Source organism: Pundamilia nyererei, unplaced genomic scaffold (assembly GCF_000239375.1).
Source record: "Pundamilia nyererei isolate P.nyererei 1_Seehausen unplaced genomic scaffold, PunNye1.0 scaffold00120, whole genome shotgun sequence".
Classification (NCBI taxonomy): Eukaryota; Metazoa; Chordata; class Actinopteri; order Cichliformes; family Cichlidae; genus Pundamilia; species Pundamilia nyererei.
In genome coordinates this window covers 1,926,822-1,953,686 of record NW_005187521.1, presented here as the reverse complement: position 1 = coordinate 1,953,686, position 26,865 = coordinate 1,926,822, and the positions used below count along the sequence as shown (strand labels likewise).

General features: G+C 42.4%; 1 protein-coding gene across 2 annotated transcripts; it reads right to left on the bottom strand.

The window, feature by feature from the left end:
• Positions 1 to 284: 284 nt before the first annotated feature.
• On the bottom strand, positions 285 to 26,865 carry LOC102198552 (striatin). 2 transcript variants are annotated; one of them, XM_005742455.1, is made up of 17 exons: positions 26,498 to 26,865; positions 14,549 to 14,652; positions 12,255 to 12,328; positions 10,341 to 10,419; positions 9,168 to 9,332; positions 8,869 to 9,004; positions 8,608 to 8,770; positions 7,770 to 7,880; positions 5,715 to 5,858; positions 5,466 to 5,602; positions 4,707 to 4,882; positions 4,196 to 4,243; positions 3,992 to 4,113; positions 3,732 to 3,899; positions 3,499 to 3,639; positions 2,805 to 2,993; positions 285 to 1,853 (listed from the first exon to the last, which is right to left on the bottom strand). In XM_005742455.1, the coding sequence occupies exons 1-17, from the start codon at positions 26,708 to 26,710 to the stop codon at positions 1,684 to 1,686; spliced, it is 2,340 nt and encodes a 779-aa protein (XP_005742512.1). In that variant the 5' UTR covers positions 26,711 to 26,865; the 3' UTR covers positions 285 to 1,683. The 2 variants fall into 2 exon arrangements, with proteins under 2 accessions (XP_005742512.1, XP_005742513.1); XM_005742456.1 differs by lacking the exon at positions 7,770 to 7,880.

Sequence of the window (26,865 nt, the reverse complement as noted above, 5' to 3'; positions counted from 1 at the left end):
CAAACCAACACAGCTGATTTAAATGGCTAAATTAGCTCCTCAACATGTCCTGAAGTTCTCCAGAGGCCTGGTAACGAACTAATCATGTGATTCAGGTGTGAGATCTAAAACCTGCAGGGACACCGGCCCTCGTGGACTGAGATTATACTATACCAGGGGTGGGCAAAGTAAAAATTGAGGCTCAAGTTGAAGCCCACAGGATAACTGTGGGTCCATGGAAGCTGTCTTGGATGGCTCGGGGGAGAGAAAAAAAAAAGTCTGCAAAAAGACCAGCCTCAGCCAAATTAACATTTTACAGCAGGTTTTATTTTGAACATACTTTCATATACAAACCAGTGACTGAGAAAATGGCTCATTTGAAGCTGTACTCTACTCGTACAACATCGTAACTTCTCTTATTACCCTCCTCAGTTTACAGTAAACTGGAATTGCAGGACATTTCTCTTCCCTTGGTGTCGGATGGTCAACTCATTTCAAATAGTCCTAAAGTACTGCACTAATTTCCTGCTAAACACTGGACTACTGTAAATATCTGGACATGATACATCACATTGTAGTTCAGCATGTCCACACGACTGGGGAAAATTACATACAGTACAAGCCATTCACTTCAAACATGAGCAAACTGGCCAAAAATCAGTTAATTATGCCTAACGTTGACATCTAGAACCAAGTTTGAATTGTAATTATATAACCAAGATGGTTTACTTTGGACACATATGTTGGTAATCTTACTTCTGAAGTGTACAATTACTTGAATCTAACAAACAGGCAATATAATTAATGGTTTTTATCACTCTACCAGCTTTGAAATGCACAAAACTGATTCCCCAACCACACTTATCAAAAAGGAGCACTCAAACTCACGCTGCACAGTAAATTTTAAGACTGAATATATATTTTGTTTATTATAAGCATTTGTAATTTTACATCCAATGTTAAAATCAACAACTTTGTGACAACCAGCTCCGATTCGCCGCCACCCCCCTCCCTCCCTGTTCCCCGAAAACAAGCTTGTTAAAATAACGTTTTCAAGACCTTTTTAAAGCAAAGGCACATTTGTCAATACGTGTTTTTAAAAAGGAAAATAAAGGCAGGCCAGCAAGCAGAGTCAGTCTGGGAAGCAGACAAAGAGGAAGTGAGAGGCTTCCGTGACAGCTCCAGCGGACCTTCGGTACCCCACGTTTCTGGAACACAACAACACAAAACCTGACTTGGAGTAAAGGGCCCGGACCTGGTTTTGTCTCAGAGGGAAGGTCGAGGGCCTGAGGGATCCGGGGTGAGCGTGAAACCACACGGGCAGAAGAAGAAGACGGGGCTTGAGACTTCATTTCTCCACTTCACGCTCTAACACTTGTCCTGAGCCTCCGAGCTTTCGAGGTTAAATTTGAGTCTGTATGCAGGGGCGCTGTGGCCGGTCACACCCAGGCCTGCCTGGATGGTAGACGGGGGACCAGAAGGGCAGTTCCCCTCCCGACTGGCCTCCCTGCTGACCCTTTCTATGGACAGTCACAGCCCTGCTAGTGGCTACATAGTCTGCAAGTCCGACAGGAGACCAGTGGGCTGGGTGAGGTGGGATTGGATCCCTGCCTGAAGGTCCTTCCTCTGCTGTGTCGCCATTGGTCCCTGATCACGGGAAGATGAGTCAGAGAGCGGGGCTGTGGGGGGAGACGCAGCTCCGCGTCATACAAACACCTTGGCGAGAGCGTCTGCTCCAGCACTAGCAATGTAGCATTTTGACGGATGGAACGCCACATCGTAGATCGATTCCTCAAACTTCTTTCTGTGAGCCGTGAACTCCTGGATGCAGGTTTTACTCTCCAGGTTCCACAGACGGATAGAGCAGTCGTGACCTGCGGAGAAGATGACGAGTGAGAAGAGTTGCAGAAGTGAATTTGCGCGAGTATGAACAGCTTTATGAATAGGGATGGGTACCAGTATCTGGTGCCATTATGGCACGGTAGTAACGGTAGTAACCAGACCTACTGAGATGTCATACACTTTGGATTCTAGCCAATCATTTTACCTTTGCAAACGTAGTAGGCGGGCCCAGGTACGTATGTTCTTTTAGAGCAGAGCTACAGATTAAAAATGCCCTGGCTGTACTTCACAGCAAAAGATGCAAACTCAGCAGCAACAAGTGCTTTAAGGTGATACTGTGCAAAGGAGGTAACACCTCGAATCTGATGAAACACCTGGCGACGCATTGAGTTTTTTTAAAAGCCGAGAAATGCACCGTATTTGATAGCTTGCTGCAAGACCTCACACCACATCTACTGCGGGTGTGGGTGCCTGTTATCGGACCCGGAGTTAGCAACATCCCCCAAGAACCCGAAGACTAGAGTCCTGGCCCCTAGCCCTGCCAGTGTAGCAGAAATGATGACGGATGATGATGGCAGCAGCAGCTGTTCTTCTCTGCGTGAGTAGCTTAATGTTGTTCGTGTGTAATTTACGTTCTGTGTTCTCCATTCTTTAAGCACCGGTTCGAGCACCGTTTCAAAAGTACCGGTTTGGTACTGGTATCGGATAAAACGTAAACGATACCCATCCCTATTTATGAACACTGTTATAAGTAACCCATAACAGTGTTATATAGAATAATCCTTTAATTGTCCCACAAGGGGAAATTTGGTGAATATTTTGAGAATTCTAAACACTGTATATTTTCTTCTAACTTCAGACGCATGTAAAATGTTTCCAAGTAAATTCAGCCGACACACTGTTGGGCGAATCCACCTAATAAACCAGAAAATGTTAGTTTTGGTAAATTAAATCTAGGATAGGGAGATTCATAAGGTACTTACTGCCTGACATAAGATAAAGTCCATTAGGGTCCACTGCTAAGCTGGTGACAGCATCCAGATGGGCCACCATGGAGTGAATCAGCTTCCCACTGTTGTTGTCAAAGAACTTGATGTGTCTGTCCTCCTGCGCAGTGATGGTGATGGGTAGAGTGGGATGGCTGAGGACCTTGTTGATGTGAGAGGGAGTGCCTGTTGAAAACAGATGAGCACAATGGACTTTAAAACAGCAGCTATGAGACAGCAGAATAACTAAAGGGATGATCGGTCAGGGGGAAAAAAAAAATCTCTTTTCAAAAATTTACAAATCAGGGTTCTTGGCATAAATATAAATTATGGATTTAAATGCACATGTACAATACAAGTTTAGTTTTGTAGACCTCTCATAAGTTTTTTTTTGATGCTGAAATGCATATTTAGTGTTGTAAAACACATATTACAAATACTAAACATTAACATCTATCTCCAGATCTTTCTAAAATTAAACTAGTTTGGACAACAAGCAACAGCAGCGTTTTATTTCCTTCAGCCACCACTAGATGTTAGTAAAGACCCTTTATTATGGCCTTAACATGTCTTCAAAAATAGCTTCAACCCCTGAAAACTTTTACTGGTGATAAGCTTTTAAGGTTTTTCCTCCACCGCTATCACACTGTGCTAGTGTTGGTGTGTTAGTGACCAACAGCTCCAAACCTACCTGGCTCCAAATTGGACTCCAGACTGAGAACCAGCTGACGGGTCTCCATGTTGAAGAGGCCGATTTGCCCGTTTGTGAAAGATGTGACCAGATGAGCTGGATCACTGCACACCAGATCTACCGAGGAGGGAATTCCCAGCTCTGGTACAGGAAAAAAACAAACAATTTATTTTACCTGCTCAGTTGACAAAATGTTGAAAAACGAGGATAAGCAAGACGAGTAAAGTCAGTACTTTTGTTTTCGTTGAATACTGCGAGGGCAGGTGAGGTGGTGTTGGCGTCCCACAGTCTCACCGTCCCATCCGCGGAGCAGGAGAGAAGGCGCTGGTGTGCGCTGCTGTACACCAAACCCCAAACAGAGTCCGTGTGTCCGCTCAGGGCTCCTCGCAGCACAGATGGATCTGTGAGAGAAATAATGAAGAAGAACTCCATTCAGACATCGTGATCTGATTAGAAAACCCTCAAATTACAACAAAACCCACGAGGCTGTTACCGTATGAGTCGTAGGGGTCGATGTTGGGATTGGGGGTGTTCCAGCACTGAATAGTCCCGTCGACACCGCCGCTGAAACACTGCTCCCCTGTACTGCTCATCGCCACACTCAGTACAGCACCCCTGTGGTTTAAATCATCTATTAAACCAGCACTAACACAAAGTTTTATTCATGCCGTGTTTTGTTTTTGTTGTTTTTTTTTACCTGTGAGCCCTGAAAGTGTAGATCGGTTCCACATCTAAGGACGTACTTCTGCAGACAAACAATTTGCATTTTATTATGACATACAGAACTAACCAGCAGAGAATAAATGTCAAAGACTTGATTAAATGCTTTAATGTGCCGTTGCACCACTGAGCTGACGTCCGTCACACTGTTTAATTGTCTTATTCACAGTAACTGTTCCCCTTAAAAATGACTTCAGCTTCCTAAAATCCAAATCACGACCAGACTGTGTGTGGGCTGCAGAGTTGTGACACGGCAATAACAAGTCTTGGGAAGCAGTGTCGTCAGCTCTTTGTCACACATGGGATCGGTTTCCTGTGACTGTATCATGTGACGGCACGGCAACAGAGACAAGCTCACTCCTTACGGGCTTCCAGTCAAACAGACGAGCTTCTGCAGCACGACACGCTGAGCTCAGAGCGTCTGTGCGTTTAATTATTAAAAAACAAAAACAAAGGATGAGGTGATGTCTGAGTAAAGGCATTCGTACTTTTTGGCAGGAGCGGTCTTTTGGAGGTTCCACATCTTGAGCGTGTGGTCTTCTGAAGCGGTGATCAGGACGGGCTCCACGGGGTGGAAGGTCAGAGCCCGAATCCCATCAAAATGACTCCTCAGAGTGAATTTGGGGTTCCATGTTTTTCTCATGGCGTCTTTGTTGTTTCCAATCTGAAGAGAAGACGGCAGAACTCAGCATCCAATCAGCAGAATGAACAGCTTCATAAAGTATAAGCAGCAGCTCAGAGCAGAGCCACAGTGGGATGTGAAGGATTTTGTTTATTTATTAGCAGCATAAAGTAACAGTTTCATAGATTTATATATAATAAAAAAAAGTAGTATGATTAAAAAAAAACCCTCAAAGGCAGCATAACTGTCACCATTTACTGCCTGTCATGAAAATAACTTAACAACATCTTTGTTAATTTTTCAGTACTTTGATAAACATCCTTTTTTTGCATAAAATAAACATCAGCCCATCTTAACACAACAAAAAAACCAAAAACTTTTGGAGCCACGTGACTTATATTATTGCAGTAAATGTGATCTAAAAAGATCTTTTATCTTTATTACATTTTGTTGGCAACAGTTTATAAAAACAGCTTTTTGATGTGTTTTTCCCCTGTGACTTAGACAATGTTGTTGAGATCAGAGAAAGAAAGCAGGATGCCACATAAGCTAACATAAGGAAGTAGTTTTCTCTGAAGAAGTGGTCCTGTGAGTCTTTGAATGATTTCTGTGTTTTCCTACTCACATCGTAGGCGAGACTGTCTGCCTCGTTGGCCACAGTGAGTCCAGCCAGCTCCCCCAGGCCCAGCTCACTCTCCATGGCCTCGTCCGTGCTCATTATGAAAGACTTCCCTGAGGTGGGCGGGAAGGTCAGCGACTCAACTGGGAAAAGAACAAACAATTAAATAAACATGCAACCCCGATAACTTTGTGGGCAATTTTATCTGATCTATTGTTTGACTTCTACATCCTGCTGGTATTTTTTCTGGAGTACCTTCATCCGTTCGGTTTGCATCGTGCTCGTTGAATCGGGGTACGTTGGGCCGGGATTGAGGGGCGGGTGCAGGCTGGATGTGGGATAAGTCCTCTGCATCTCGAAGGTTAGCCAGCATGTCCTGCAGCTTGGATCGGTTGGGTCCTGTTTAGCAAGTCAGGTTAAGAGTTAAAACAAAAAACACACACATAAAAATATTTTGTCAAAAAGCTGCAACTACAGGCTGAAAGAAAGAATGCAGATAAAGATGGAAGGAAGGCAGCATTAAAAAGGCAAGAAAATAAATTATAAACTGATTGTAAAGGAAGGAAAATGAAGAGAAGCCACCAGAAAAAACCTCGTAAAATGAGAAAAAGAGAAGTTGCTGAGGCGCATTCATCACCAAAGGGTGTGCTGTGTGGAGAGGCTAACTTCAGATAGAGCTGCGTTTTGAGGCGTGATAAATGAATATATAAATGTATATGTAGTGTTTACTGTGCAGGACTACAGGGCTGCATGCATTTCCTAACAGAATTAAACCGGATTGTTCAAGTAAGTCGTTTGACTGTTTTTAAAAGTCTCCTTGTGACAGAAAGCAAGACTGCAGGCATCAGCTTAGCTTAGCATACAGTCTGGAAAGAAGGGAAATAGTTGAGCTCAGAGCAGCTGCCAGGGAACCTGCAGAGACTTGAGGTAGTCCCTGGGGATGTGTACGACACGCAAACATGGAAGTGGACTTTATCTTCTAATCAATTTGCCTTTATACTGGGTGTAAAATATGTTATACATTGTATATATGAGGTTTCAGCAGGCCATGGGCTTGTCTATTCATTTGGGAATTGAGCCCATTTTTCAGGGTTTCTGGAATAAACAAAAAGGCAATTAACAGCTAGAGCTAAATGTAATCCCTCTTTTGTTTCAACACATGTTCTGCGAGCAACCGGAGCCTGCTCAAACCAGATGGTCAATAATGAATATGCAGATATCTGTTTATATTAAAAAGATTGCCAATGGGAGGAAAGCTCTGTTGACTCTTACCTGCTGTTTTCATATAATGGTCTCTGAATGGGTCAAACTAACAAAACATAACAGACTAATTAGCTTCAGAGGTGGATGTAGCTCGGTTTCCTTACATTACCTTAGAGGAAGGGCAGCTGTTATGCTGCTTATAGCCAACAGATGGATAACAGAGTATATTGATCGTACAATTGAATTCTCAGCCCAGTAGAAATATTTCTCCCCCCCCAAATGTCAAACTACTTCTTAAAGTGCCAGATGATCTCCTCCACACAGGCACCAAAGTGATAAAGCTCCAACACAGAGCAGGAAAAAAAGCCAACTGTGTAAAGTGGTGTTACAGTCAAGAGCAGAAGAAAGTGAAGCAAACTTGTTGTTGATCTCATGATTCAATCACAACAGCAGGAAAGCAGAGCGTGGGTCTCAAAACAAATGTGAAATCTAAGAGCTCTCAGTGGCTGAATGGGTCTGAAGTGGGCTGCCATTATGAGAGCTGTAGTATTCAGCTGAGTCACTTCACTGAGTCGCTGAAAAAAATAGCGTTTAATTGCCATCAATTTATGGTAGCGGCAAAATTACTCGTTACTGTTGCATAAACATGGCTGACAGATGAGGGTAAAGATGGTGAGGATTATGTTATTATGATTGGAGAAGATACAGAAACAGATGACTGAGGATACTATTGCTGGCCCAGATGGGACACAGATGGACCTATCGTCACGGCTAACTCATTAATCTTATATTTGACAGTGTAGAGGAGAAGATGAATACGGCTATACAGTAAAAAAAAAAAAATAGAAAAAAATGCTTAAATGGGATAAACATGCATTGAGCATAACAATGAGTTTGGACAGGAAAATGATCACCAGAAGACAGAAGAGACATCAGTTTGAAAAGACGAGGAAGACGAGAGACAAAAAGATAAATGAAACTGAGGAGCAGCCAGAGACGGAAATGAAATTTTGTTTTTGATTTTAGGCTTTTTGGCTTAGCTCAGGAAAAGTCAGGCTCTACAAAGAGAGGAGAGGGAGGGAGGCAGCATCGCCCGACAGGACTTACTCTTCACCCCCTTTTTCCCCTTGCGCTCCTTTTTGTACTGCTCCTTGAGTTTGGTTATCAGGCCCGGGTCCACGTCCCAGGCCTCAGAAATGGGAACCTGCTCGTCCTTTTCTACACAGGGAGAACAAAACCAGACCGAGAGGCTGTTGAGGAACTGGCCTGGTCGAGGCCCGATTTGCCTCGCAGGGCCAAGGCTCATGCTCTCCTGGAGGCTTCCCTCAGGAGAGCAGAAGGTCTGAGGTGAGCACCTTTGACATTACATAACTGGGAGCAGCATTTTTAGGCATCTCTTTTAATCTGCTCACGATTTCTTTTCCAGTCTATGTAAAAGTAATGGCAGGGTTGTTAATGTCATGTGGCGGGTTCTCAGTGCTAAATCTGACCAGAAAAATCATCCCATGCATAGTCTAGTGTACTGACTTTAGATTTACAGATGACTCAACACTAAGATCTGTGGTCAGAGTCAAAGAAAACACCTCAGCATGACATTAAGCCCATTTTTTTTGATCAGTGAGATACACCGGGAACACACAAACAGGAGTGGGATGCACATTGTGGTCACAGGTTGGCTGGCTATGGGAACACACGGCGGAAAGGATAAGAAACTATGATTAAACATAAACTCCCAACATCATGACTAATGACCACAGCATGATATGTGAATGACAAGTACTCCATGAACGGTCACCAAACTGAAAACAAGATCTTTACGTTTACTCACAGATAATACAAAAAGGAAACATTTTGATATCATAACTGCTCTAATTGTATCTAGTGTCTGGCTAATAGTGTCATCCACTCCAAACTCTGATCTGTTGGTGATTAACGTGTGACTCACCCCAGTCTGTGCCGTCCCCGGTGCCTCTAGTCTCTGGCGAGGTGTCCATCTCGTCAGGACTAGACAGGAAGTCGAAGCCCTTCATCACTTCCTCTGTGTCAGGGTCCTCAGTGGTGTCCATACTGGCGGGCGACGTAGACGATGCAGGCTTCTTCCTGATGATCTGCAGGGAAATCATTGCCGGCCATTGTTAATAGTATAGTAACAACTTCTGCAAAAACACGTGAGAACAGAAGGTGGGAAGGTCGACTGGTTTCTTACCGTCCTCGATTCCACGTTAGTCCTGTCTTTCCCCTCGCTCTCCTCTTCCTCGTCTTCATCGCTGAACTCAGCAGCTGCATTCTCAATGAACTTGAAGGCTTCCAGTACAGCGCTGGTGTCAGAGAGCTCCGTTTTCCTGTTGAGTGAGAATGATTCATGCATTAAACAAACAGCTGCACTAACTATGCTTTTAAAGCAAGCCTTTCAATTCCATTATATCAGCTTTATTTGACTTTCATTTTCAGTCATTCTGTGATATACAAGGAGTGTATAGACACCCTTAAAGGGTGTATGCTCACCCTCTGGTGCCCTTTGTTGTTGCGTCTGTCCCGTTGACCAAAGGCTCGGTGCTCGTGCGTTCACCTGTCCTTCCAGCTCCATCCCCGGCTAGTCCTAGCAGTGCTCGGACTCGCTGGGACTTTACATCTAAGATGGTGTCTGTGTAGCCCACCTCCTGTAGGTACCTGGAACAAAGTAAGAGGATTTAAATATGGATGCATATGGTTTCCCCCAAGTTTTTAAGTAATATTTGTGCAGCAGTAAAGTCCTGCAGTGACGCAAAGAAAGATAAATTAACCCGGCTGCGTTACTTTTACTGTCTTGACCTCACCATGAAAGACACAAAAGCACTTCTCGCTGTTAAAAATGTCTCTAACAGTCAACAGTCTCACCACGACAAGCTACTCATCAGATATTACACCTGCCCTGTGGGGACGCAGAAGAAGCTTTAGCAATTTGAGCGGGCGACTGAATGAAAGGGAGGGGTGTTTTAGCACATTATTGATCTGTCCCATGACACGAACTCGTGAATAAATTGGCTGCATCATCAGGCGGCATGTTGGGGCAGATGATGTGTGAGGCTGCCTGATGGTGTCTGGTTTATTTACAATGACAGACTAGAGAGCAGGATGATAGGATAACCACACTCTTGAGTGTGCTGGGTGCACCAGAGGAAAGGAAACACACGGAGCAGGTAATGATGGCTGCTGGCCATGTGAGGGAGCCCTTTCCCACACTTTCTTTTTTGGCCCATAGTAAGTAGACTGACACAAGGGACAAATATCTCAGAGAAATGTAAGTAGAGGTTGGAAATTGATTAGACTTGATTCAAACCAATGCTTTCTGCTTATTGGGCCCATTCTACGTGTTTCTACAAAAGGTTTTCAGTTTTCTCGGTTCTGAGTTTGAACACAGTGAAGAAACAGCAGAAAAAAGGTGTGCATGTGACTCAGGGAAAGGCTGTCATGAGTTTGACGTAACTGATTTGCAATGTGCAACTGCTAGGGAAAAAAAATTGCCTCCAGCAATGATTAAGCAATTAATAAGCTTGGAAGCACACCATTCCAGTGATTTGGACATTTCAGTTCTCAACAGAAGACGTCGATTTCAGTGCAGTTAATTTTAGCGAGTTTAGTAGGTTTCTGGGTTGAAGACCATTTTTTTGATCGAGGTTTAAAAGCGCGTGCACTCACTGTCTGAGGAGCTGACGGCCTTGTTTCCAGGACAGCTGATTGTTGAGCGATCCAGAAGTCTCGTTCTCATTGGCCTCGTCTGGAGAGAGACGAGGAGGACACAAATCAGGGCAGCGCAAACAGACATTATTTCCACTCTGTAAACACGACCGAGACATTCCTAAATCCCAGCAACCATACACTCGTGTACTCAGTTTCTTTCAGCCTATAAAAGGTTAAACACACTTATAGAGAAAAGAGTATGGTTTCTCTTTGAATCGTTCCAGTGAAAACTAGTTGATTTATTAATAAACTCACTTAAAAAACAAACAAAACAAAACAGCTTTAAACAAAAATATTTACATCCCTTAAAAATTTTTGTTCATTTGACAAACTGGATTTTGATGCTGCTTTGACTTTAAAGTGGATTTTCAAAAACTCACTGTCACCAGCTTTTTCCGTGACGTTAAAGCAAAAACATTTGATGTCGTGTGATGAATTCTAACGCCGCTGAAACGACTCGTCTCTGCCCCACCCGTCTCATGACATACTAGAAAGATCAACAACGTGTGCTGGTGCTTCCAGCATCCAGCCCGACACGCTCTGTCTTTCTATGACAAACAATGAAGGTTTTCAAAGCTCACTTTGATACTTTAAGTCAACAGTCCGTTGGAGAGTCAGCTGGGAATTTTGCATGGAGCACAGAGACGCGTTAATGAGGTTTAGACTGGGTGGGAGAGTGTGCGTATTTATGTGCGTTGCAGGGTGGAATTGGCAGGGCAGAGAGATGAGAGTGCCTTAAAAACTGGGTCATGCCTAATTCAAGAGGGTGATGAGCGGGCAGGTGTGCCACCACACCAGCAACACCTCCCACTTCTCGTCTCTCACTCCCCCCACCCGCCCCCATCAACCAACACCTCTCCCCTTCACCTCCTCTCATTCATCAACACTTCAAGGGCTCGGGTGCTTTGAAGAGCTCTGATGAATAGAGATGAGGAGAGGAGAGGAAATATCCCAATCTGACTTAACGATGGCAGTGGACCCAAACATGAGAGGCCAATTAAACTATAATAATATAACAAGAAACAGGTAGCATGCAGATTTCAGAGTGATGCTGCTGTTAAATAAGGTAAAGGAAAACACGCTAGAGATGGAGAACTGATGCCCAGCATCAAAGATTAATTTGTGCGAATTCTTCTAACTTGGTTTTAGCCATGCAAAGAGATTTGGTTGCATTTCCCAGAATTCTTGGATGTACATTCCCAAGCATCGAGCTCATTTTCCAACAACTGTGTAGCTGCTTTCCATCAGCAGGTTGAACTAGAAATGGCTACATTTTCACATTTCTACGCTCTTAAGGACTTCTTATCTATGTTGAGCTGAGAGGGAGTTGCACCCCTCACTTCAACACTAGTAGCTTTCATTGTGTGGACTGTTTCTGTTTTGATTGTTGTTCTCACAGCATTAAAGAAAAGCAGTCATTTTCATTACAGCTTACCAAGCAGATTAACAAATAAGTTAACAGGAAAAGGAGCACATTCTCGCAGTTGTGAGGCTACGGCAAGGTAATACTTGTGCTGTTTGAAAACTCATTACTGATTTACTGTTTCAGCTCCAATTACATTGTTTCTAGAAATCGGTTTTCCAGAAACAATGTCACTGTCACCCTGAATAATCCTAACCATTTCTCAGGGACTGGTTTCTATGAAAAACCTCTAAATGCTCTAGAATGAAATATTTGTACTATGGCAACGAAACCTAATCTTTCACTATTCAGGAACTTCTGAACAGATCTATCGAGACAAACAAGATTCAACACGATCGCAGGAGCTTCGCATGCGTAACCATCCTGTCACCAGAGGTATGTGAACTCAACAATCACAGTGATTTAGTGTGAGGAGGTGGAGCTGGCCGTTTGGGTCTCCATGGACTTACCCGAGTCGTAGCTTGGAGGCTTCATGTCACCTTGGTTTAACTCTGTCCCATATTTTAACTTGTGGTACTTGGCTCTGGGAGTAAAAGAGAGAAAGAAGAAAAAAGGGGGACAGAGGCAAATAAGTAAACAGGATTGATCAGAAACGGCCCAAAAAAGCTATTTAAAAAACTCATTATGCACAATATTTGCATAATAAGCTCCCAAAGTCGGCCCAGCTGCAACTTGTTCTACTTCTCACAGACCGGTTAGCTTAAACAAGAGGCACACTTCTAATAGGAACGTAAGACAGCGTGTACCGAATCATTAAATAGCATATTTCTGACAGTATATAAAACAGGACTGCTTTGAACTCGAATTTCCAGCATTTATCGGCTCATCGTAGTCTCCTGTATACGAGTGAACATATTCAAATTAAATTATTTGAATGTTTAGAGAAAAATAAGGAAACAGGTAAATATTCACATTTGAGCAGCTGAAACTAGTAAATCTGTGTGTCTTTTTTTTTTTTTACCAAAAAAGACAACTTAATCAGTTTTCTGTTAACAAACAATTAAGTGACTAATGTTTTTTTCAGCTGTGGGGGATAATATATGCCAACTGACATAATAACCTTTTACTCTACAAGCCTTTAGGTTACAGTCGCTGAAATTTTATTTAATTTGTTTGACATTTCCAGTTGCTGTTCAAAACGGATAAACATTAATGCAGTTTACACATACAGTGATGACATCACAGTTTCAGGTGATTCAGCTTTCGCAATAATGACGTGAAGTTTCTTCCAGTGGCTTCACACGCATCCACAACAGTGGTAAAGAGTCGACACAAGGAGAGCTTTCTAACCACTCATGTCTGTGATGCAGAGGAACCATCACATGAGAGCGGTGTGAAGCAACCCCCATCAAAATCTAATTCATTTTAAATTGGGTACATCCTACATTCAGAAAGCCATTCCTGATATTGCTTTGAGATACCCTCGGAGACATGACCGGTTGCTTAGCAACCAGGCATAGTGGTAGTAATTCTGGGTTAAGTGTTGCTCCAGAGGCAACGTCTGTAGTGATCTCACTGGAGAAAAGTAGACAAATACATGCTGCAAACAGCCAGAAGAAGATCTGACGCTCACACCCAGAACGATGCTCCTCGCAGAGCGCATGGAGGCAAAATATAACTAACCTCTGAGCTGACCGGAGGAACGAGAAAGTGCTAACCCATTCTGACACCTGTCTAACTCAGTTGTGTTAAGGCCCTCATTAGCCTACACAATCTCCCTGCTCCCAGATCTAATTATGATACCTGCAGCCAGCCATTTCATTTGTTACCTACCCCAGTTTTCACTTTCTTGTGTTTAACCTTTACTTATCCAGGGAGGACTCTGCTCACTGTCTTGGTTCAGCAATGCTTCTTCAGCTCACAGGCTTCAAACACAATCAGAGCCTTCGACTGTCAGCCACAGAGCAGTTACATACATCCTGTGTGGTTGCTGAGACAGTGATCCGAGTGCCTGGCTACATATAGAATGCACTAAATCACACTTACAAAAATCCAGAGGCCTATTTTATCAGTTTAAAGACTGTTAATTCTTCAAGCCCCGCTGGGGTAATGTGCTCGGTGGCTTAGAGACACTTTAATAGAGATGTGTAGACATCACTGACATCTCTGTTCCAGTGTGCAGCCATGCTTCAAAGAGAAAGGGAAATGCAAAGTGTTGTCACCACCACTACTACTGCATCGCCCTTTCGTCTTAGAAAGAACGTGCCAACGGTGACCTCGCCTTTGGTAGAGAGAGGACTCCTACTCCTTCCAATTCTGTCCTCCTGCTGGGGACCGTGCAGCCATGAGCATCTGACAGCATACAAAGCGTTCATGCCAACACTTGCTCTCAACTGGAGACATAACACCAGCTGGACTCGGGGGAATCTCTCTAGCACTCTGCTTCTGCTGACACCAGCTGAGACATCAGACTGGGACAGAGAAAATAAGGAAATTGGGGGGGGGGGCAAAGAAAGCCCACTACTCTTTAAGCATCAGTTTAGCTCCGTGGCTGAGCAGGCGACACGGCATATGGCTGAAACACAGCGGTTCGAATCTTTATCAACAAATCCAACGTGATGCTTTGTTGACTAGTGAGAATCTGACACAGCTACGGTACCCCTTAAAACAGTCTCAGTGGCAGGAACCTTTTTTTAAATTTTTTTTATTATAAAACCTGAAAACACTGCATTTGTTGGAGACTTGCTGAGGTATGTGTGTGCTGTGGGTGGGCTGCAGAAGCAGTGGGTGGTAGGGCACTCACCTCTCTTGCTTCAGCGCATACTCGAGCATTTTGATCCTTCTGACAAGGTCTTTCTTCAAGTTCTCCTGGCCTTTCCTTTCCCCCTGCAGGAAGGCGATTTGGGCCTGAAAACACAAAAATAGGACTGTCAGTAAAGAGCTGAGAGAGTCACAGTGGTTGCTTTTATAAATAGAGCTGACGTCTCAGAGGTTTTGCCATCTTAGATATTAGTTAACGACGTCAAAGAGATTTTCAGATGTTGCCTCACATCTGAAAAACAACTTCTTTTGTCAAGACTAAAATAGGATGATGTCAAATCAATGTGTGTGGCATGATGGGAAATACAAAGCCTATCTGTACTATTCTATTTTAATCTAACCTCCTCACTCCCCCCACGCGGCAACCGTCCCCCTCCCTCTCCACGCCACTGTCTCTCTTCACTAACAGGCAACAGCTGTTGACGCACTCGGTCTGAGTCAGCGTTACATTACATTGCCGGGTACCACACGCGTGCGGCCATGTGTGCACACATACACACTCGCAATGACAGCGGTGTAGCATACAAACTCACGGTGTAGCATACAGTACATGAGCTGCAGCAAGGGCACTAAAAACACAATCCAGTGTGAAGTGTTTTGCTGTGTAAAGAAATTTTTAAAAGGAAAAAGAATTATCAAGAGAGGTAAAATTACTCTATATGGTTGTATTTTATGAACCTTATTATGCCTTTTCATCCATTGAAGCAAAGCTGGTATGGCTGGTTTTCACCTTTTGAGTCCAACATGCACGTCCTCATGACAAATATTTTCCTGGTGACACCGACATTAGCAGGAATCTCAGAGGACTTTGGCAGGTGTTTATGTGTCCGTCTGTGGGCAAAGTCTTTAAACCACGCAAGATACAGGCACAAAACAACACAGAGGTTTATTTAAGAAGAAATTCAAGGTAAAATACAATCCAGCCTCAGTCTGATGATTTGATGACCCAAGCCTGATGTGTCTTCATCTGGCATACACAATATTTTTGAAGACAATTAGGTGATTAATTCAGAGAACTCATTGAGATTGCTGCTCAAGTAATTCCATCACAAGATGGTCTCTAGTCTTTTATTATTAGATAGCCCCTCTGTTTTTATGTGGTTTTAACAAACTCAATTATTGTGAGGCTGGAGAATGAAAATCATTTTAAACACAGGAAAAAGGCTGTAAAAAGTCACAGATCCTGTAGAGAATTACAGTATCGCCTCCAAGTTTTAGCCAAATTAGCAGACGTTTCCTTCTGGTTTTGTTCTGTAATAATGCTATGTGTGTCTAGATCAAAGAAAAACGCACATTAGCATACATTTTCACTTGAAAAAAAAAAGAAAAGAAAAAAAAAGTATGCGTTCTTCCCAGCTTAAAGATTCCCGTTTTGGTTAAGCGTGTATTACATCCTTATAAATATGCCTTCCACTAAATATAGTCACAGGAGCCAAATAAAAGATAAACCAAACAGACACAGTCCATCGGACATTATGAGGTTACAGCAAGCCGGGCAAATGACTCTTAAAAGCTGCTAAAGTGTGTAAAAGCTGTGCTGTTTACAGAGAGGATGAGAATGCCGCCGTTTCCATTTCACTGCTATAATAAAATTGCTGTAGAATCCATCTCAGTTGCTAAATGATCACAAGAAAAACAAGAAGCACAAGAAGGGATTTAAGTGCCTCTGTGGAGCTAGGAGGAGATGACAAAATTAACTGGAGTAATGTTGAAAATCATTAACACAACCTGAACAGCATCATTAAGGTCGATATGTTGCAAAGAAAGATGGAAAGCAGGAGCACAAGTCTGACTGCTCCTGTGTTTAACTTCAAAAAGAAGACGACAATTCCCTCTAAAAACATCCAAGCTCACATCTTAAGGGGATGGCTATTAACTTGTTTCCCTGCATTTCACTCTACATGCAGAGGATGGTGCGAGTTTGAGTGGGTTGTATCACAGTTTCACATGGATAGCAAGTAGCGCTGCTGCAGCTACTGTTGCCTGCAACAATGAGTCATGACAGCACTTCAATCTGCCTCGAATTATTATGAGCATTTCCTTCATCTCTCCATCACCACAGTCATCTGTAGATGAACTCATCAAAACCAGCCTGCTGTTGTGAAAGTGCAATTACACCTCAGAGTATTTGTCCTCAGTGTGACAGTGCAAACAGCATGGAGTTCAGCTAGGATCAGTCGCGTGATAATAGTGTACACGTGCTTTGCTTCTGAAAGCTGGGTAAGCAGCCACTCTACCTCATACCACTCTAACCATTATATCTACACAGTCTCCAGTTCCTTATTCAGCTTGTTTTATGTGCATTGATCGATAGCTGCATCCATAGTAATGTATTCGGGACTGACAACAACAATATTAACTTTTACTCATCCTTGAGCCACTATGGATGTTGATGGACAAACAAACAAACAAAAACTATTAAACTTTTACTTATTTTTCTCATATTCATATATTGTTATGGTGGATCCAGGTGGATGTGCATCCAGCATAGCCAGTGTAGAGAATGATGAGTGTACACGTTTCACCTGGTGCTACTTCAGAGTGTCTTAGGTCAACTGAGAACAGCTGGATTTTTGGCTAGGCTAAAGCTCAAAGACGAGGATGCCCAATCTATAAAGGGCGATGCTGAGGAGAACTGCCAGCTTTAGTAACGTCATGTCACTGAAGTGTTTGTCTTGGGTTGATGTTCAGCTGAATGACTTGTTATTGCAGTTCCAGTTAAGACAAAGGCCATATTTACTGCTCAGCTAAGCTGCTCTATAACTCAACTAAATCTTCCAAAGCACACATAAGAGAGACAGAAAATGATATACAAATACTTGCAGAATAACATTTTACTTGCTATGTTACCTTCAATATGCCCTGGCAGCAGAAGATTTATATTTCAGTCCACATTTCAGAGCTTAGACACATGAGCTATAGACACAATTTCACACCGTTATGTGAGCAGGTAAGATTTTCTCAGCAGTGATGCTCTGCTGTAACCTTTGATGCATGTATGGGTTTGTGTTGTCCATTCTTATCATTCCAATCAGATTCATGCTAAGACGTGGACAACAGGAGGAGGCAGGGCTGTAAAGCAACTGATTACCTGGTGGAAAACCAGGTGAGAGGGCAGCAAATTAGAAGAATGTAGTTATAAAGGACGGAGGGGAAAAAGGCTTCTTTCAAAGAGAGTAAGATCTGAGGAGATGCGCAAAGCTTCAGCGTCAATTAAATACAAATTATTTTATGCTCTGAATCATGTAAAGCTACTCTAGTAGAGTCCAAGAATAAAAACATGGAGCTGTCCAAGAACAAAACAGGCTCATAAAAAGGTTCATGATGAAAGTAAAATAATAGAGTGTAGAGGACTAGAGAAAATTACAGTAAAGTCCAAATCATACACATCACAAAAAAGACAGTAAGCCCTTATTTATCAGATGAAACACAGATTTGTCCCTGCGGGTGGACTGATGATCAGGTTTGTAGGTATGACAGAAGGAAAAGAGTGGCGTCAATGATGACTTATTAATAAATGGCTTTTGCACAGAAACACAGAAATGATCATGGGATGAGAAAGGACACAAATAAGGAATTAGAAAACTACTGCATCAGGAAAATCATCACAGCTTGGCTGGCTCTTAAAATAAGTTATACTGTTTAGACTGGCTTGAATCCAAGTATCAGTAGCGATCACTGCTTTGGGGCACTGAAACTGGATAACGAGTAAAAGGGTCCACTTACAACTTCATTAAGCTAATTTTGGAGCTATTTTCCATTTAATGGCTCTCATATCGAGTGAATCTGGTCTTTATTTGCTGAAGCAAAAAAGTACATTTCAATTAAAATGTGTCACGACTGCTTCAGTGGAGAAAAACAGCTCAATTGTTTCCACAATGGCAGCAAAGGCAAGGCCACACAGTGAAGTCCTATCAGATCCAAAACGATGACAAAGTGTAAGAACAACTCCAAAGGCTGTTATTTCACTCCGGCTCAATTCACTGTCTAATGTTCCACCGCAGATGAAACTGTACATCTGTGCTGCTTGAGATAGCAAGTGGCCATTCACTCCCTTATCCACATGAAGCGCTGGCCCAGGGACCCCTGGAGTCCTGCCGTGCCAGAGATAGAGAAGAGTGCGGCTCTGTGAATCTCTGGCTCGCCATCTCTTCTCCATCAAACATTAACCTTGGGAGGAATGCAATGAGTCAACTCTGGCCATAAAGAGACACAGGAAGCATTTAATTCCCAGCCTCACACTGACTGCATTATTGCGCTGCTGGATAAGGGCTCCTTAGTGTGTCTGAGCAAGAGACATGTAGAATGGGGCATGCATCTAGAGCGCTGGGCTTTTCAGAGACAGGAAAAGGAGGCAGAAGAGATAGGCTAATGCTAGGATAGAGAGGAAAATAAACAGCCACTAACCTCTAGATCCTGGTAAGCAGCACTGGTAAGATGGTTGGCTAGCATTAATCTCTTCTGTTTTGAATAACTCTATTCTAAATTTAATTAGTAAAATAAGGAAACATGGACAGGTAGCAGCTTTCACTGCTACTCTACTACTAAATGAAAATATATCTAAGATACAGGTCTACTTTATTCTCTTAGAGTATTTAAAGGAGATACTGATTTTATAATCTTGCGGTATCATTTAGTTTGATGACTGTGGCTGCCATACCATTTACAAGAAAAATCATCTTCATTTGTAACCTTACCACACTTGCATGACTCTGACAAGAGTTAAAAGGTGGATTACTTAACCACACAGTGTTGGCAATGAATGAAAGACAACAGAAGGAAAACAATTCTGTCAAATGTCTTCTTCTGCCTTTCAACTTCATTTTCAGTCAATGAATGTATGATGACTGCCAACCCCATTTCCAAAAAATTTAATTAAACAAGACTTTCAAGTCTACGATTTGCGAATGCCAGACATGTTTTCTTCCAGACTAGTTCTGCGTCACAGTCAAAGACGTCCGCAAAACAATGAGTCTATTTAATCAACACAGTGAACAGTGTGAAAAATCCTTCAGCAAGGCTGAGCTCATCACACGAAAAAAGAAATTTGCCGGATATTAATGCATATTTTCGTCAGTAACCACATGCAAAAGAACGGCCACGCAGGCTGGACCTCCAGCCGCAGACTGAGAAGGTGGGGGCAGGGGGGTTGTGTAAATCCCACGTTTACAATTCAAACAACTTTTCTTTCAGGGAACACCGGATTTACTCTCACCATCACCACAAACCAGAGAGCAACGTGATGGCCGCCCCGATAACTAGCCAAGTACATTCCACGCATGCCATAACAAAAGTACCAAAAGGAAGAGAGGAGAAAAAAGAAAGAAAGGAGCCAAAGAACAGACGAAGCAGCAGGACAGAGGAGCTGGGGCTAATGTAACGTGGCTACAGCAGATAAACATGAGCTCTTTGCAGCTCATCTGGAAAAGAATGAATCTTTGGTATTTGCACCTACTATTTCGAAACACAAGCCTCTCGTTTACATGGACACTTTGTCAGAAAACATTCATATTGAAGTGCAAAACAGATATTCTGACTCAAGATGTTGTTGGTTGGATTTGCTCCAACCTGCAATGTTTACCAAATCCTCAGTTCATGTAATATTCTATAACTACATTAAAAGGATCCAAGTTTAAGACCTTTCTGATACCACGCTGAATTATTTGGTACCCTTTCAACGTAAAGCAAAGTGTAAAGGTCACAGTCATTATTGCAACACATTTTTGCATGGTCTTTGCAAACCCAGCACAAAAAAGTACAGAGAACTCAAAACTCAGTATTGCATTGATACACAAGTAAGGAAATCAACAGCGCCATAGAGACAGCAAACTCACTGATCACTTACCGATTTGCAACATTGGGTGTATTAAAAAGAATTGTGGACAGATATATTAGGAACAGTGACCACAGCTTAGATATAAAGTCACCTTTTATAAGTCCCTTTGTTGCAGTTGTACATTAAGGTTGAGTCCAGCTGAAGTATTCTTTTTACTATCCTAATGCTAACACCAGTTGCACAACCCTTTAGCTGCCTCCTCCACTCAGCATGCCAAAGGTAACTTAAGTGTTTGCATTATGACAGCTCTTTCCACACCCGCTCACTTCCAGTCAGACAGCACCTTTTAAAAGGCTGCAAACAAACTGCATATATTTCAAATTCAGAGCTCATGTGCATGAGTAGGGACTCAGAAATGCTTTGATGAGCAGCTTAGTGTTAGTCTGTCCAAACTGTGGTGTAGATTTCTGCTTATTTTTCTGGAATATCTCTTGCCTCCCACCTTTTGTACAACACCCAGAAATCAAAAGACAAATAATCAAACTGGCAGAGACTGCTTCAAGTCAAAAACACATCGTTTTCACTTGAGCTCCATTTTACACTTAAACCATCATCAATCTCATGTGGAGCCGACACCACGGTGCTACCTCGGAGGGTGCAAACACAAGCCTTTTTTGTTGGGCTTCTTAAGGACAAGGATGCTGCATCCCATGTTTCTGCATTAATATTGCATAAGCCTCGCGTTGCACATGCAGACACGAACACATGCAGGTGAAAAGCTACATTTTCTTTTTCAAACATCAGCATTTTCTCTGACAAACAGGTTGCACGGCTTTAAGGTGTTGTCTTTGTGGAACTGCATGTACTTCAAACTCAGAGATCAGCACAAACAGCAGCTTAACAAGGATGAAGAGTGTGATGATGTTCAAAGTCTGAAACAGGCAATTTTAAGACAGAGTTACTAAAAAGAAAAGAGCCTGTGGGACTGAAAGGTCTGTGTCGTCCCCGTTTTCTATATTACTTTGGTTTAAAGATAGTTTGACACAGTTTGACTTAATTTTCAGACGTATGCAGCGTTATCATTTCTTGTATAAACTATAATATGATGCAAAATGTGCTGGTGGATAAAATATGCGTAGAAGTTTTAGAAAAGTTCGACTCCAATTTGTTTTAAAGACAGGGAGAGAAGCATTTCAAATAAAAAAGGCAAAATGACAGACCAGATTACATCGCATTGTCACCACATTACATCGAGACAACAGCAATTTGATCTGGTGAGTACACCAATTTACAACTCTGACAAACTGCTGACCTCAAATTTACAATAACACGAAAGGAGGCAGCTCTCCCGCACACCCACGTAGGCAGATGAAGGCTGTAAGTGTGAATGGAGGAAGGAGAAGGGAATTAACAAGCCGACAAGGCGGTTCTGCAGCACAGAGAAGGGCTCTGGTGTCAGTCCAACGGTGGCAGCGGAGCAAAGCTCAGAGGGCCGGGCTTTAGTTAATAAACACAGATCCAGTCGGGCTCTTTCACAGGAAAAACACAATCCCCTTTAAGCTACTCATTACATTACAAGGGAATATTTCATACGAGGTGTCGATAGCTGCCTTCTCAGTCTGTGAGATCTTAAAAATGTGCACAGTGTTTCTTTGGGAGCCCAAGTTTCCTCTGCCAGTTTCAGAAGGCAAGGATATTGAGAAACCGGTACTTATACTACCATATTCTTGGATGGAAGCACGTACTTTTTGTACTTTCCCACTCAGAGGCGCACACTGAGAGGGCAAAAATAGCTTCAGCTTGGGGGTGGACATAGTATCGACTCAGGAATGACGGTGACTCCCATTTCTGAATTTTTGAATGCCACGGCATGCTTGTGTAGATGTTTGTGCACAGTTCGGTCCTTCTTTTTGCTGCACCATTGAGTTAAATATGCTTCAGGTTTTGCCATTAGTAAAAGTAAACACAACATCACAGCGATAAGTCATCTACCGGAGGCAGGGTAATTCTAGGCTGCTGCCGTCCACACGGAGTGAAGTAATCAAATAGCACGAGACTTCTTATCATGGTAATCTTATTCATGGTAAAAGCTTTTGGTGCAGAAATACAAGAGATGCTTCTATACTGTGAAGACAGCCCACGTTTCAGTGTGCACCCTCATGAAGCCATCCAACACCCTGTGTCACCTTCAACCTTCTCCTGGTGTCAAATTATGGCTGCTGACAAATACTTCTGGCAAGGAGATACTCCACGGAGCAGGGATTTCCCCATAACTGGACAGCTAAGGGAGCACAGTGGATGGCCTGTACAGGAAGTCATTTTTGATTCAAATTCAATCATCATAACTGAAATAGATCAGCAGTAATCAGCACAGCAGGGTGATGCGAGCTAAATCAATATAGCAATATGAATACGATTTTTTTTTTCCCCTTTCTAAATGACAGATCGCTCTTACAATATGAAAATTGTATGTAAAGATCCTGGTAAATAACCAAAGGTCAGTTCGGTTTACTGGCCCCTTCTCTATCATTCAAATTAAAAACCAGCTAAACTAAACAGGCAAACCCCTCCTCTAGTTTCAGTGCCAACAAAAAGCTACTCTGACCGATCCGATGGCAATTTGAGTGACTGTTCAAGCGTTCAACTGGAAAGTAATTATCAGACCACTGACTAATTAAAAAACAGAAAAATCAATCAACTCTTTTCCATGGTATATAATATCAATAAACTCTTTACACTGATAGACACAATCCATGGCTCCTATTCATGCTGGATACTGTACAGCTGTCTTCTGGTTAATTCTATCCAGGTTTTTATAACCTATTATAACTCGGACACCAACCCTTGCAGGGACTGGATTAACAGGAAAAAATAGGAAAACCGGGGGGAGCCGCTACAGCTCACCTGGTCGAGCAGGTGGCCCAGTCCTTGTTGCAGCTTCCTAGCCAGTTTTCTGACCATAATTCCTCCTCACTTTCCTGTCTACTCTACATCTATATGTGTATCAGATTACTAGATAATAACCAAATTCAAGTTTTAGACTATCAGATGTTACATTTTATCTTAACATGTTTCTGTAGTTGATAATAAGCATTCTGTGGTATGGAGATAACTCAGAAAACTTTGATAGATGCATTATGCTCACAACTGCCTTAGCAAAACACTTCCTAGTGTACGCAACATTAGATTTCACTGCTAAAATAACCCTTTGACATTGTGGAAAATTTTATTTTTAGCTTGCTAGCTGCATTTTGTTACCATTTCAGTCCTCGTTTGCATATTGTGGTGCCGCCCGTTTCCACTCCAGTGGCTACAGTTTTCTGCACAGGACGCTTGAGCTCCATCACTATACATTTGAAGAATTTACACTGAAAAAGTGATTTCCAGTCATTTAGGCAGGTTCATTGGTTGTTAGCTGCATCTTCAGCAATTAAAAAAATGCATGTATTTGCTGTATTTCTATTATAAACTCTAAATTGAGTATCTTTGGGAATTTTTACAGCTGCTCTGATAATAGGAAAGGTGGACAATGTAACAATCACCAGTTTTTGTACATAATTTAAAAAGATTTATTAAGTTGAAATGAAATAATGATTATTCTGAGTTATTGTCATCGACTGTTATTGCCAAGATAACATACTAAAGAATAACTACAGCTGTAACATATGACCACCAGCTCAACAAATCACCTCGACTGAGTCAGTCCACTTCTTACCAATGATTACTTTGCTGTAGTCAAACCATGAACGTATGATGTACAACAGCAGGAAAGGTTGGGTAGAGGAGAACAGTTTCTGTGCAGCTCCAGTAAAGAGGAGTGGCTCTGAGCATGACCTAACAGGCTGGCTGGACAACATTCCTACAGTACAAGCCCTGGGTTTGCCTTCCTCCCAAACAGTGACATAAAACACAGCTCCAACTGTCTTCCATTCATTGACTACACCACCAGTAATTTAAAAAAAAGGAACAAGGAATCCTGAGAGGTGATGAAACCACTACAAGTACAACCTTGTCAAAACTTGTAAAGATCTCATATAAGATTTGAATCTACAGCTAAAAGAAAGACATTGTGCAGACAAGATGATGAACACTATGAGAGGTATGTTGCAGTCGGATAAGGTGGAGAAGAAACGAATGCACTGTTGATGCTGTGTGGTATCTTCCATCAAGGCTCTAGGTCCACAACAGCCTTTCATTATTCATGCATGTCTATTTATGCTCATTTAAATGACTTGCTATCCTTTCTTCCTCACTGTGCCTCTTTTCCTGAAAGTTAACTCATCAAGCCCCTCTATTGGAAAAAGTTATGTATATCTGTGGAATAAGTAGGTGTTCCTCAAGGGCACAGCAAGGTTACTCTCCATGTGGAAGATTTGTAATATGTTAGTCATCGTTTATAATCCAATATAGTGAAATATTACCACTGAAAGACATTAAGGTTAACAGCAATGTTCACAATAGACAAACTAGAGGATTTATTTTAACCAGATACATCCTGTGCCACAAGGATCAGAGCACAAATATGACAAATCCAAAAGTTGCCAATTGTCTGGTGTAGAAAGAATGATTTTCAAAGGATTAACCAGCCTTGGGTTACGTATGACAAAAACAAGAACTCAAACTGAGCGCGCACTTTTTGCCGCCACAAATAAACCACCTAAAGAGCCGTAGAGCAGCCTCTCTGTGCTTCACCGCAGTTGTTGCAGCTCCTTCGCTGATAAGCTTGCTTCATGACAGCACACAGGAAGCTCAATACCTCAGCCAGACTCAAAGTGCCGCATGACGCTGATGACTCAAAACCCTACTACACTGATGAGGGTACGTCACCAGTTTAGAAACAATGCCGTGTCTCCCTCTCCTCCCTTTGTTAGCTGAGGTCAGTAAATCCATGGAGCTTCCTGCTCCAAAAATCACAGAAAGTTCAGTTTGGGATCCAGCAGCTGCCGCCCCACAGCCAGGTCAAAATATTGGAAAGAAAAACACATCTTTTAAACATTAGGTACAGTGACAAGAGCACATCTACAATAAGCTGCCCTCTCAACTCCTAGTTTAAAAAAAATAGTCTGGTGGAAAGAGCCCAAAATCATTTTAAACAGACCAAAAAAAGAAAAGAAAAATCCAATAAAGCTTCGTGTATTATAACCATTACTCCTGGAAGCCAGTATAGTCAGCATGGGTTAATTATTCACCTGCATACATAGTGAGAAAATTCAAATTCTAGTCTTACTGAGAATCTCAAGAAGATGAACTTTGTCAGACATCAATTTCTCGTTTAAGCAAACTCACCACTAAAGATCCCAGCTTGCATCAGGTTTGCAGATTAACAAAATTATAGTTCATGGGACGAAAAACCTGCTTTGTTCCTAAAATAAAATATAACAAAGCAAGAAAGTAAAATAAACCGCGAATAATTTATTCTGATGCCAATCGTGGAGATATCCCCACACATATTTTTTTTTTAATTTAACCTTTATTTTTACAGGTAGCCCTATTGAGACTCAGTGACTCATTTACAAGAGAGACCTGTTCGATCTTTAAGAGAAACGCCGTGCAGTGTTTTAAATTCAGGCATCAGGAGTGGCTTTACATGGCAGCTAGCTTGCGATAAGATTCATAAACAAGACATAGTTACTGCACTCTCTTGTGTAGTGTGTGCCGTCTGTCAGCACTGGCAGCTCCCGAAAGATCAGAGCATAAAAGAAACCTGCTATTATCTCTCCACATCATTTTTTTTAATGGGACTGGGAATAAAGCACGATTCAAACAAACACAGGGTGATAGTAGATTTAGCTCGAAATAGCAAGTAGCCATAGTTTACGTTACACATGAACTATTTTGTCATTAAATCTAGCAATCACCTTGGTTTTAAACTGATATATTATCATGTTGAAAAACGCCTAAAGCGAGTTTATCAAACTATAAAAGTAGAGGGTAAGTTTCGTGGTTTTCGCCACAGTAAATAGGTCGCAAACAGTCGTCGTGCAGCTGGCTGAGAGGGGCGCTGCAGCTCGTTTAGCCTCTGAACTACAGCTAGCAAGCTAACCATTAGCCCGAACAATCAAACACACAAACTCAACGCGAGTTACTAGAAAAGGCCAGCCCTGGTAATGCCGCTAATATGTTGTCGTGTACAGAAAAAAATGCAGCTTTTTTTACCTGTAATTCGGCTCGTTCCACTTCCCATTGTGCCCTTTCTACTTCGAAACGGGCCCATTCGTGCTGCAGGAAGTGCAAGATCCCCGGGATACTGTACTGCGCCCTAGCCGCCTCCCCAGCGTCGCCATCGGGCAGAGGTCCTTTTCCACCGCCGGGTAAAATGGAGTTGTTATTATTGTTGAAGAACACGCCGGGCCCCGCCTGTTCATCCATGGCCGGGCTCGGTGGAAAGCTTGGTCCGTTGTCTCGCTGACTCGATGTGCTATATATCAGCGGAAGGGTAAAAATCTATTGACGGCGTTCCGTCTCCTCGGCTCGGGGGAATGAACTCACTTTCTGACAGCTAGCTGTCATCCAATGACGTCACC

Coding starts and splice junctions, on each gene's coding strand:
- LOC102198552 (XM_005742455.1), bottom strand. CDS start 26,710: ATGGATGAACAGGCGGGGCCCGGCGTGTTCTTCAACAATAATAACAAC. Junction 3,640..3,731: donor AGTATTCAACGAAAACAAAA/GTACTGACTTTA, acceptor TTCCTGTACCAG/AGCTGGGAATTCCCTCCTCG. Junction 2,994..3,498: donor GGAGTCCAATTTGGAGCCAG/GTAGGTTTGGAG, acceptor TGTTTTCAACAG/GCACTCCCTCTCACATCAAC.